Here is a 12,531-nt window from a genome sequence, read left to right on the forward strand (position 1 = left end):
AGGGGGGCTGGGGTGGGAAAGAATCCCAGTTCAGTTTATAGAGAAAACATTCTACTTTCATGGAGTAGTATTCCCATCTATAGCATCAAGAATTTTTTAGATCTTGCCATTTGCATGATTTTGGAAGCAGATCTAATTCTATTTGAACATTCAAGAAGGATATATCTAGTAGACTCTAAAGAATACCCAAGGGCTTCCCTGGTGGCGCAGTGGTTGAGAGTCCGCCTGCCGATGCAGGGGTGCAGGGGACACGGGTTCGTGCCCTGGTCCGGGAAGATCCCACATGCCGCGGAGCGGCTGGGCCCATGAGCCATGGCTGCCGAGCCTGCGCGTCCGGAGCCTGTGCTCCGCAACGGGAGAGGCCACAACAGTGAGAGGCCCGCGTACCGCCAAAAAAAAAAAAAAAAAAAAAAAAAAAAAAAAAAAAAAAAAAAAGAATACCCAAGTTTTATTCCAAAGCTATTCCCACCACCACTTCCCCAAATCTAATGCTTTTAGCACATCATGAAAGTAGAAAACCACAAAACCAGGTTAAGACATGGACAATGGGGAGTCAGCAAGGTGCGCTCATTATGTAAATGACCAGCCCTCAGTGCAAAGGACAGTGGAAAAACTCATGACTCAGCAAAATCACAAATAACCCCATAACCTTCAGGGCTGCTCACCAACATCTAAAATGCTAATGTCATGTGATAAATTGGAAGATTGGGATTGACATGAATACACTGATGTATATAAAATGGATGACTAATAAGAACCTGTGGTATAAAAAACTAAATAAAATTCAAAAATAAATAAATAAATAAATAAAATGCTAATGTCAAACCTGAAAATACTAAGGATCTATACTCCTCCTTCTGATACTTCACAATAAGCACCCATAAAACTAAGCCAAAAGCCTGAAGTGGCTCATAAGCCTGGTTTCCCAATCTTGTTTGTTTCAACGAATAAATGTATGGCTAAAATTCAATATAAAAAGAAAATTGCTTAAAGATACTAAATGCTATAGTGCTTTTACCATGGATTCTAAAGCCTCTGGTACTAATATGCTAATATTTGTAGTTGGCCATAACACCCAAATTATTCTTCTTTCTTGAAAAAATAAAATTAGTCCTTTATCATCTTGAATTAATTTTGTTTCCATGGTGAATCACACTCATTTCATCACATTTATATAAACTCAATCCTTTGTCTAATTTGTTATGATTTAAACTTTAATTTTATAAGATGCTGGCCATTTCACCTAATTTTGTATCACTTATTTTTACGAATCAGAAAAATGTTATTTACAAAGAGAACTAGGGGCTTCCCTGGTGGCGCAGTGGTTAAGAATCTGCCTGCCAATGCAGGGGACACGGGTTAGAGCCCTCGTCCAGGAAGATCCCACATGCCGTGGAGCAACTAAGCCCATGAGCCACAACTACTGAGCCTGCGCTCTAGAGCCCATGAGCCATAACTACTGAGCCCACGTGCCACAACTACTGGAGCCTGTGCACCTAGAGCCCATGCTCTGCAACAAGAGAAGCCACCGCAATAAGAAGCATGTGCACTGCAATGAAGAGGAGCCCCCGCTCACCACAACTAGAGAAAGCCCATGTGCAGCAACAAAGACCCAACACAGCCAAAAATAAATCTATTAAAAAAATAAAATAAAATAAAAAAATAAAGAGAGAACTAGCTTTATAATCTTCAGCAAGTCACTGCAACTAAGAACATTGATGTATAAGATGAAAAAAACAGATAGCATTTATTGGACACTTTCTACGTCCCAGGCATTATCGTATTTAATTCTCACCACTCTTTTACAGAGAAGGAAAGAATTAGTGGGTAATAACTTGCCCAAGTTACACGGCAAGTAAATGACACAGCTGGAATAAAAACACTTGCCGTGGTTATCTCCCAGTTTATTGTAATGACCAGCTGGTACAAGGGATACAGAGTTCTTCGTGCATTTTGAAGAGATCTAAATATGTGATGATGAGACATAATAATGTCAGATAAAGACATGACAAATTATTCAAGAAACAAATAATTTATAATATATGAGGTCAAGAACTAACCCACAAGTAATATATACTCCTCCTTAAGATTGATCCAACCATGTATTGATATTTCAATATGCCTGGGGCTGTCCATCTCATCAAAATAAAACTAAATCACATGTTAATACATGTATATTATGTGGGACAAAAGTAAAAGTCCTATTAAATTCCACATATGCTACATTGATTACTCTCCGGAGCTATTAAACCCTACACCATTTTGATACGGGAAAAAATTGGGTTCGTTTGTCATGGTATTTCAGAAAGTTCTATTGATCTTTACTTCACTTTCTATAGTTTAATTAGTTTTGCAGAAGCTAAAAAGACTTGCCTTTTACTAGGAAAGAGAAAACCTACATGGGATTTTTTTTTAAGTCATTGTTGAATTTGTTACAATATTGCTTCTGTTTCTTTTTTTTTTTTTTGTGGTACGCGGGCCTCCCACTGTTGTGGCCTCTCTGGTTGCGGAGCACAGGCTCTGGACGCGCAGGCTCAGCGGCCATGGCTCACAGGCCCAGTCGCTCTGCGGCATGTGGGATCTTCCCAGACGGGGGCACAAACCCGTGTGCCCTGCATCGGCAGGCAGACCCTCAACCACTGCGCCACCAGGGAAGCCCTGCTTCTGTTTTATGTTTTGGTTTTTTGGCCCCAAGGCATGTGGGATCTTAGCTCCCCTACCAGGGATCAAACCCACACCCCCTGCATTGGAAGAAGAAGTCTTAACCACTGGAGTGCCAGGGAAGTCCCTGGACTATTATTTTTTTAAAGGAAGAGGAGGATGAAGACAAGGACAATGGGGCAGGGGAAAGGACAAGAGAGGAGGAAGGGGAAGAGGAAAAAGAAAAACCTCCAAGGGGTTGTCTGTGCACTGAAGTTCTGAAGTCAGTGCAATTAAGAGCAACTTTTAGATGAGAAGAGAGACACTGCTACGTAGAAGAAAATCATGGGAAACAAAGGAGAAAAGGCACAATAGGGCCTGAATGTCAGTGCACGGAGTTTGCAATTTCTTTTGCAGGAAGAAGAAATACCTCTATGATTTAACTAAGTAAAGAAGTGCAAATGCTGATTACCAAACCACTCACAAGACCTACATTTAGCACACAGAAATGCCAGGGATCAACCACAATGAGGCCTAGTCCAAGTCCGTTCATGGTACAGTGTTTCTGGTCCTCAGCTCCCCCTATATCTCTACTGACCTCAGCCTTAGCATCTTATGATCCCAGCTAAACTAAGAGATCACAGAAAGCAAATCTGGCTTTCAGAAAGCACAACTTTCAGAGGAAAATTCTTTTCCACCTCTACTAAAAAAAAACTTTATGGAAGGTACAAATTAAATTGTTTTTATCTTTGATTAATGCATTTATCTATGTCACGTATTCAAAATTATTTTTAAACAAAACAAAGCCAAAAAAATTATTTTTATTTTCAGATTTCAGATTTCAGTGTCTTTTCACATATATTGTAAAAACAAAGGCAAAGTATAAATGATTACATAATTCAAATATTTTTATATTAGCTATGTTAAAAAAGACTATCAAATCAATTAACTTTTATATCTTAACATTTGCTGTTTCCTGCTGTATTATATATTCTATTCCATTTTACACAACAGAAACAAAACTCCCTGTCCAAACATGTCATGTGCTGTGCAAAATATGATTTTTTTTTCTTTTAGGCGGCCTGACTTTTTTTCAAAACACTACAGTGTGCATGACAGGAAATATATGGAACATCTTTGAATGATGTATATAACTTTTTAAAGACTACAAACTACAAAAACATTTTCATCTCAGTACAGGTATTTTCTTTTTAATATGCATTTATTCATTTATTTTGGCTGTACCAGGTCTTAGCTGCGGTAGGCGGGATCTTTTAGTTGTGGCATGCAGGCTCTTAGTTGTGGCAATGGGAACTCCTAGTTGTGGCATGCATACGGAATCTAGTTCCCCAACCAGGGATCGAGCCCAGGCTGCCTGCACTGGGAGCGTGGAGTCCCACCCACTGGACCACCAGGGAAGTCCCTCAAATCAGTACAGGTATTTATACATATACTTGTACTGACTGTGAATAGTAAAAATATATAACATGATATCTGACACTATTTACCTATTTATATCTTTACTATCTATGCCATTCAGATGTTGAGCTCAGGAGTGCAGTACCTAGAACAATGCCACCCAACAGTAGGCATTCTAATATTCACTGAATGAATAAACATAAACAATTCATTATCCTGAGGTCTTCTCGATTGTCTGAAAACCATTTGCACTTGACAACTCAGTCTTACTCAAGTCAAATCACCCCTGTTCCTCAACTATCACTGCACAATTATTACATGTTGAAATGAAGGCTTGAAGGCTACACAGAGAATTTCTGTGAAAGTGGAGGTAAAAAGGGATTGAAGTAGGTGAATGACAGGCGGACTACAGTTCCTGCTAAAAGCTCAGATTTTACATACTTTTTTTTTTTTTTTTTTTTTTTGCAGTACGCGGGCCTCTCACTGTTGTGGCCTCTCCCATTGCAGAGCACAGGCTCCGGACACGCAGGCTCAGCAGCCATGGCTCACGGGCCCAGCCGCTCCGCGGCATGCGGGATCTTCCCGGACTGGGGCACGAACCCGTGTCCCCTGCATCAGCAGGCGGACTCTCAACCACTGCGCCACCAGGGAAGCCCTACATACTTTTTATTCAGCTCCATTTTGCTAACATGATTTCATGTAAATGAAGGTAGAAAAATGGGGAGTGATAGGTACAGGACACGGAAGCCTCAGGCAATTGACAGAAGTATAATTAAATTATAGGAATTTTGTTTCTGTGAACCAGAAGTTTAGACATAACATCCTAAATAAGGTAACTGAAACATGAAGGCAAAATTAGCAAAAAATAAGAAATACAGACTCTGCAGAAACAAAAGAGCTTACCTGCTTTAGAACTTCAACTAAAACTAAACAAAAAATGAAATCTACTGCTAAGTCTCTTCTTTCAAGAAGATAATCTCTTTCACGTTGCTGTTCATCCCTGAAACAAGAATCCCAAATTAGGATTGCATTAAAACTCTAAGTTCTCAAATAGCTCTTGGTTAGTACTTCATGTTATTTATTGAGTTCCTAATACACATGGTGTCCCACAGCAATCGTTACAAGTTTTTATGATAACCCAATGTATGTATTACATGTTCTTATGTTCTTTCTCTTTTTGTACATTAGGAACTTATATGCACATCTCACTATTACATCTATCAGAAATTAAACCTAATCTAGAATTAGTAAGAGGAAGAAAAACACGAAAATACAGTGCCAGGTCATTTTTTCACAAATCTAAGTTGAAAAATCACAAGTGGCATCTACTGAAGTACAATTCTAAACCATGGGCCATCACCTGAACACAAGTAGATGTTTTACTTAAAGCCATGATCTCCCTGGGAAATTTGAAGACAAGTTCGAGGATTTAACACCAAGGAAGAGTCTCATGGTATAAGAATTTAGGGTTTTGGCTGTCTTCCTGTATCGCAACAACTGTTTCCCTTCACAAACCACGTGAACAGGACTTCCTTTGAATATTTTCTTAACTTCTTCTATGACTGTTACGGCTCCTCACTGAACTACAGAAATTCCGTTTTGCATCACTAGTCCCAGTGATGACTCCTGTAGGGCAGCACCTACTCTAACGGATATCTTTCCTTGATTTACAGTTTAAGTATGGACTATCTTTTCCCCTTGTTACCACTTCATAACAAAAGTAACCAAACAATAACAATCGTCAGTTGATAACACTATTACCCGCTTCATTGGAAGTGTTTTGAGCCCAGGTCACACAGTAGAAAATGAGCCACTTACCCCTTAGATTTTGTGCTAGACCGAGGCCTATACTCATAAGACTCATCTTCAGCTCCATTCTGGCGTCTGTACCAGTCAAACAAGGTGCGAAGTAAGGAAGGGAGACAGTGCTCTGCTACTGAGCTCATAGAGCTTATCAACTGAAAATACAAGACGGTACCAGAAGTAAAATACAACATCAAAGTGCCATGCTCCTCAGGCTACTAGCAATCACTTAGAAATGAGTAACATTTCTAGAATAAAAATACACTAAACGCAGTAACTCCAAAGCAATAAATGTGTTTTAAAATAAAAGGGAAAAAAATAAATACAGAAAATGCCACTTACATGTAAATATTTTAAAAAATAAAATAAAATAAGGGCTAGGGGTTTAGCCAAGTAATAAAGTAAAGTGAGCTAAGTTTCACCGGCTATTAACATTTATCCAAATCCATTCAGAGACTTTCCACCTTTTTCCTGTCTCCATATGCTACTCACATGTGTAAACACTTGACCATCAGTAACATCTCTGATTACACACATGACACCTCTGGGTGAACTGTATAACAGAGAACAGGAAACAACCACAACTACTTCCTCCCCACCCCCCCAGGCCAGTTCCTCTCTGCTCATGTGAATGAAATGTTCTAAAATGTTGCCACTAGAAGGGATGAAGAGATGCAGAAACAGAGAAGACTACACCATGTTAGAACTGTGGGAAAAGCTCCACTTTATTCTGTGCTGCTATGACACCGAACAGGGAATTATAATTACACAATTAATTTGTGATACAAATAAACATATTAGAAATGTGGTATATGCATGCTTTTAAAGCTTAGAATATATAAATGAACAGCAGAAAGATAAGTGAAGTGGGATGGACACCTGCAACTCAATTTGAGGCATCCCTTAAACTATCTGAATTGTAGGTGAGTTATCAGATTCATTTCATGAATGAACCCAACTTGCCTGTAGTGGTGGTAAGAGGTACATCAGCTACCATTAGTCATCCCTAAGGTCACTCTTCATCTTGAGGATCCAGAGAAAAAACATTCTCTCTTCATAAGAGACTCTGTATCTGATTCAACCCATTGCTCGTAAAATTCGTATTTTAGAATTAGCATACAGTAAAACATGCTTCACTTTGTTTTGCTTAACTAAAAAACTACGGGTTGCAGGAATACTCAAGGTCTCGTTCAGGTCCACGACTGTAGGAAGTATCAGTTAATAAAGATAAATTGATACCTCTAGGAATTAAACATTTATTTTTCCTAATATTTTATATTTTTCATATAAAAAAGAATGAAACAGTTTGATTATGTATGATATTTTTCTTTTTCATGATCTCTGCCTTCCTTTAATCATGCTTTTATTTATAAATTACCATAACATGACAGGTGAATAGTTTCTAATATAGGGCATTAAAGTAAAAACAAAATTCTAATTTTATTCAACCACTTTTGAAAATTTATATTTCATTAACAATGAACAATACCACTCAAAGGAATCCCTTTTAATACCTAAAGAAGGAACAACAAAACACCATCTGCTACTGCAAATACATATTAAAGCAGATTACCCCACTCATAGCTTTTTATTGTGGAAAAAAATCAAGGTATGGAGCATAATATATAGTTTTATTAATCATTTACGTAAAAAAAGAAATGGAAGTTTTCCTTAAAATGTTGTTTAATAAGATTTCATACTGATTGTTCATTCATCATTAGTAAAATGGATTCAAGGTGTGAATAATCTAAATACCTTTAAAATAATATATTAACAATACATTAATAATTAATTAATAACTAGTAACAATTAGTACCTTTTGTAATGGCATTAAGATTTGAAAAGGGTTATATGAGGTGATCTTATTATTACTGTAACAGAAAACTAGCCTTCTTATTTACCGTTTCTTCTTAGACCAGTGGCGCTATTTACTAAGTGTGTGCTTCAGAATCACCTAGGGAGCTGTTGCAAAATACAGGTGCCAGAGCACTGCTCTTGGTGATTCGGAGTCAGCAGAACTGGAGTGGGATCCAGAAACAGCATTTTGGTAAGCCTCCACCAAGTAATCCTAACCAGTCATCTTTATCTAATCAAGCAGACTAATATGAACATTAACTTCGATTTCCTAGATACATAGTTATGAGAAGAGTAGCTCAGGAATACTAGATGGCAACAGAAAGCTGATCTGGGTTATTGGGTTTTGCAGACAATCAACATATAATGAAATAAGTCTTGAGCAAACATAATTATGACAAAAATAACACTTGATCTAACATTCAATATCAGCAAGAGGAAAGAACTGACATTAGAGGATTACCACTAAATTTTAGATATTGATATTATATAAAAAGGTTTTTGGTTTTGCAGGGGTTTTTTGGAGGGGGAGGGTTGGCCATTGTATATCTTCCTTTTTAAGCTTCGTTGGCTTTTTGACACAGACAGTCCACTTGGCCTTTGCACAAGCACGGATACAAGTAGTTAATGCCTCTTAGGGCAACCCTTAGGGCAACTGCTGGAGATGGGGGCTGCAGATAAATGCTCTAGCTCTCCATTCTTCAGAAAGACAAAAATGGGTGACATTCTGTATGATTCTCAGAATGGAATGAACCCCCAGTGCCCAGAGCAGTGGATCTCTTATCAGTTCTTCCTCTTCCCTGCCTCAATCTCTCAAGTCTCCTCCTTGGAATCTCTTTCCAGAACCAAGTCCTTGTCTCTGGCTCCGCCTTCAAAATGGGGTGGAATGGGAGAGAACCAGGCTGGATGTTTCAGTATAAAGGTTCTGATACCCTCAACAGGAAAAAATAAATGTTAAAAGGTCAAATATTATTATGTAAAAATTGTATACAAGGAAAGATTGAGGGATATGACTGGAAATCTTTTAAGAAGTTTTCAAAGGGCATAGTAAAGAGGGTACCAATGAAAAGCAAAGTTTTTAAATGCTTAATGAACAGAAATCAATAAAGTTCACAGCTCATTCTATGAACTATGAAGTTCACAGTTCATGACTCATTCTATTTGTTCTGTTAAAAAACAGACTACCAGTTCCAGACTGAATCTAGTGTATAAAAACATACAGGACCACTAAACAAAATAAATAAATTTCTTAATATTGGATGTATTTGGATCAGACTGTTAGGATAAACATTTTCCTTTCAGGAAAAAATATTCCCCCCACATTAGCATACCTGGTCAAACTGAAGATCTTCACCCCTCTGAAGAGATCTAGATAATGGCTTCTCCTACAATTGAAAAAAAAAAGTATATATGCAAAATATTAGAAATCTTACTGATAATAAACAGTTGAGATTCGTGAGATGGTTTTGTTTTATTTGTAATTAGATTGTTTCAAGGAAAGGTTCTAATCTGCTAATACAAACAAAATTTAATATTATTAGTTTAACTTAGAATAGCATACCTAGCACGACCCCTTGTGTCAGCCTTTCTACCTACTTGCCTTGCTGCTTACCCCACGTATAGTTACCTAACTTACTGAACATAAGAGATGTCTCAAATTATGTTCACATATATTATGACTGATTCTTTTCTTGAGATGTTTTAGGATGATTTTCTAAACTTTCTACTTTATGCTTTTTTTAATTGAATTTTTATTCAATAAATATATTTATTGAAATATATATCATAGGAAAACAAATGCCATTTTTCCATGAAAAAAACTGGAATTTAGAAATATGTATATTCTGAAGCTTATCTATCCAAGAGCCCCAATTTCCTTCTCTCATCTATTGCTATAACTTCATGAAAATAAACTCACAAATGTATCTGCCACTGAAATTTAAAAATTCCTAATCTAACTATCAGAGAATCACATTTCTAACTAATTTAATTGGGGTCAGTAAAATACCTGAATTCCATAGCACTTGACTTTCTTAATAGGGAAAGGTTTTTGGCATGTCCTTGGCACTTGAGCCCTTGTATGCTAAGCACACTTTGGTAATTATCTTGCAGGCAAGTCATCAATTTCTAAAAGCAACTATTATACACTACAAACATGCAACATGATGAGGATCCCGTCCAGTAATATATATGCCCAATTAACTAGCTCTAAAATTTAAGTAAAACAGTAAGTCTCATAGCAAGTCCAATAGAACATTGTTTTTAAAAGTATCTAAAAGTTTGAAAATTACTGAGCTATCCTAATGTGAATTGTGTATTTAAAACCTGGGCTGGGGGTGGTGTAGGAGAGATAATAAGCTGTTTCTTACCAACTTACTTGACTTATTTGATCCCCCTCACTTGATCCCTCTTTTCACTGTAATATTAAATTTAAAGGTCTTCAGTAATATTTTGAGGAGTGTTGATCTAAGTAGTTTATTACTCACATAGGATGTTTATATAATAAAGTATGGCCAAGCAGATTAAAAGAGAGCAATAACCTTCTCAGAAACACTTACACTGTTTTCTTATACCTCACACTTTTCACTTCTCAACAACTCATGCTTTCTCAAAGATTTCTGAAGATCTGACATCCTCACAGAGCTTTCCCTAAATCAAAAAGTGAGGATGAGTTATTTTTTCCATAATAATAACTCAGAAATGATGTTTAAATGCAAAAGAAACTCATGTTACCATCAGTACAAAAATATGAAATAAGTGGACTGCACTAAATGCTGTATAAATTACTAATCAAGGACTTTGTATTAACGTCTTGGTTTGATTACAGTATGGTTGAGGATGGCCTAATCGTTGTCAAGCAGATGTACTTTCAATGTGAAATTTTGAAAGGATAACTATTTAAAACATGTTTATAGTACATGCAACCCATTGCCACAACAACTAAAAAGAATACAAATTATTCTCTATATTCACATATAGACAAATGCAAAGACTTATGTACCAGAATGTTTACTGTAGTATTTTTTTCACAGTAGCCTCAAGTTGGGGTAAGTCCCAAACAGCTTATCCATAGACACTGGTAAAAAAAAAAAAATTATAGTACTTTCTTTTATTGAAATAATATTCAACATTAGAGAGAAAGAGACAAATATATATGGGCTGATAACAGAACAATCTCTCATTTACATTGTTAAAATAAAAATAGGGACAGAGGGTCTTCCCTGGTGGCGCAGTGGTTGGGAGTCTACCTGCCAATGCAGGGGACACGGGTTCGTGCCCCGGTCCGGGAGGATCCCACATGCCGTGGAGCGGCTAGGCCCATGAGTCATGGCCGCTGAGCCTGCGCGTCTGGAACCTGTGCTCCGTGGCGGGACAGGCCCGCATACAGAAAAAAAAAAAAAAAAAAAAAAATAGGGACAGAAAAAATATACATATAAAAACTCCCATTTGTGTTTTTTTTAAAAAAAAAATAAAGATGGAGGGTGCTACAGAGATTGATAAATAATAGACCTGAAAGATGGTATACTAAAAACTATGGACAGTGATTATCTTGATCCAGAATGGAAGGAAGGGTCATTATTTTTATTACATAACCTTTAAAACTATTTCCACTTTTTATAATGTTATTATTTTATAATAATATAACAGATCAATAATGAATCTAAGGTGCACAATCCTTTATACTCTAATTTGATCCTTTAGTATCTATGTATAGAGTACCAACAGCAACATGTAGCTTCCAGGGAAAGCAAAAGAATTTACTGAAAAGATTTTCACAGCATAACAATGATACTGAAATATTTCAATAATTTGCAACTAAAGATGGCAATCTCTCCTAAACAATCCCTGTCCTTGTAGAGCTAGAAGTCTAATGACAGAGCAAAGAAAATATATATTATCTTAGACAGACTTCATAGGATAGGAAGTTGCAATGGAGGTGAAGATTTTAGAATGACCACTGAGAAGATGACATTTAAGTCACAATCAGAGGGAAGTGAGTAAGCTTGCCATGCAGAGTGAAGGAAAGATAATCCAGTCAGTACCTTGGAACTCCCCAAAGGCTCAGGAACTGGAAAATTTCAGTACTATGAAAGTGTGGGTGAAGGTGAAGTTAAAAATAAGAGGACTGGTTGAACGATAGTTTAGGAAACCCTCCCTCCCATTCCCTTCACCCACTCTACTTAGCAGGTTGGCTGTCCCTCCAACCTACCCACAGAGGAACTGCCCTTCTTACGAAAGGGCAAAACAGAGATGTCGACTGGGGGATACTACAGTTGAAGACGAGGTACCACACTGAAGACAGGGAACTTAAGTAAAAAGGTATATACTAAATATCAAAAACCCCAGTTATCTTCTGTCTCTACATCCCCAGAATGCTAGCAGCCAAGTCTAAACCCTCCCATTTGGGCTACTGAAGGACTCCTCCAAGGGACTCTGACTAGCTTCCAACAAAAGATCTGACATTGATGGTTCAGATGATTACACAGTAAAGACCACAGTCAAAAAGGCCCCTCCATGTACACAGAGCTTCCAATCAGCTGTTTAGTGCCTCAATCATAATAAATAACATATAATATGTTATAATAAGCATGTGAGGAGAAGGGGAAACTAACAGAAAAATGCAGTTTGGAGGAAATAAGAGATCAGAAACTCTTTAAAATACATATTTAATATTATCAAAAAAAAAACAGTGGACAGTGCAGAGTTGTAAAAATGCTGGGCCTGAACCAAATACATACAGTCTAAATCAGCAGGTGACTGGTTAAAGCCCTTTTTCGTCTCTTCTTTTCTGGTCGCTGGCAATCTAAAACAGTA

The 12,531-nt window shown here is 37.2% G+C and overlaps 1 protein-coding gene across 4 annotated transcripts in view; it reads right to left on the bottom strand.

Annotated features, from left to right (window-relative positions):
- FRYL (FRY like transcription coactivator) overlaps positions 1-12,531 on the bottom strand; it is a 248,447-nt gene that overhangs the window by 121,188 nt on the left and 114,728 nt on the right. For all 4 annotated transcript variants that reach the window (XM_082638429.1, XM_082638428.1, XM_082638427.1 and 1 more), the window contains exons 5-7: positions 9,048-9,101; positions 5,878-6,017; positions 4,963-5,059 (exon numbers count right to left, since the gene is read on the bottom strand). In XM_082638429.1, coding sequence (XP_082494555.1) covers positions 4,963-5,059; positions 5,878-6,017; positions 9,048-9,101 — 291 coding nt within the window. The remainder of the gene's footprint in view (positions 1-4,962; positions 5,060-5,877; positions 6,018-9,047; positions 9,102-12,531) is intronic.

Source organism: Mesoplodon mirus, assembly GCF_964341445.2.
Source record: "Mesoplodon mirus genome assembly, chromosome: 2".
Classification (NCBI taxonomy): Eukaryota; Metazoa; Chordata; class Mammalia; order Artiodactyla; family Ziphiidae; genus Mesoplodon; species Mesoplodon mirus.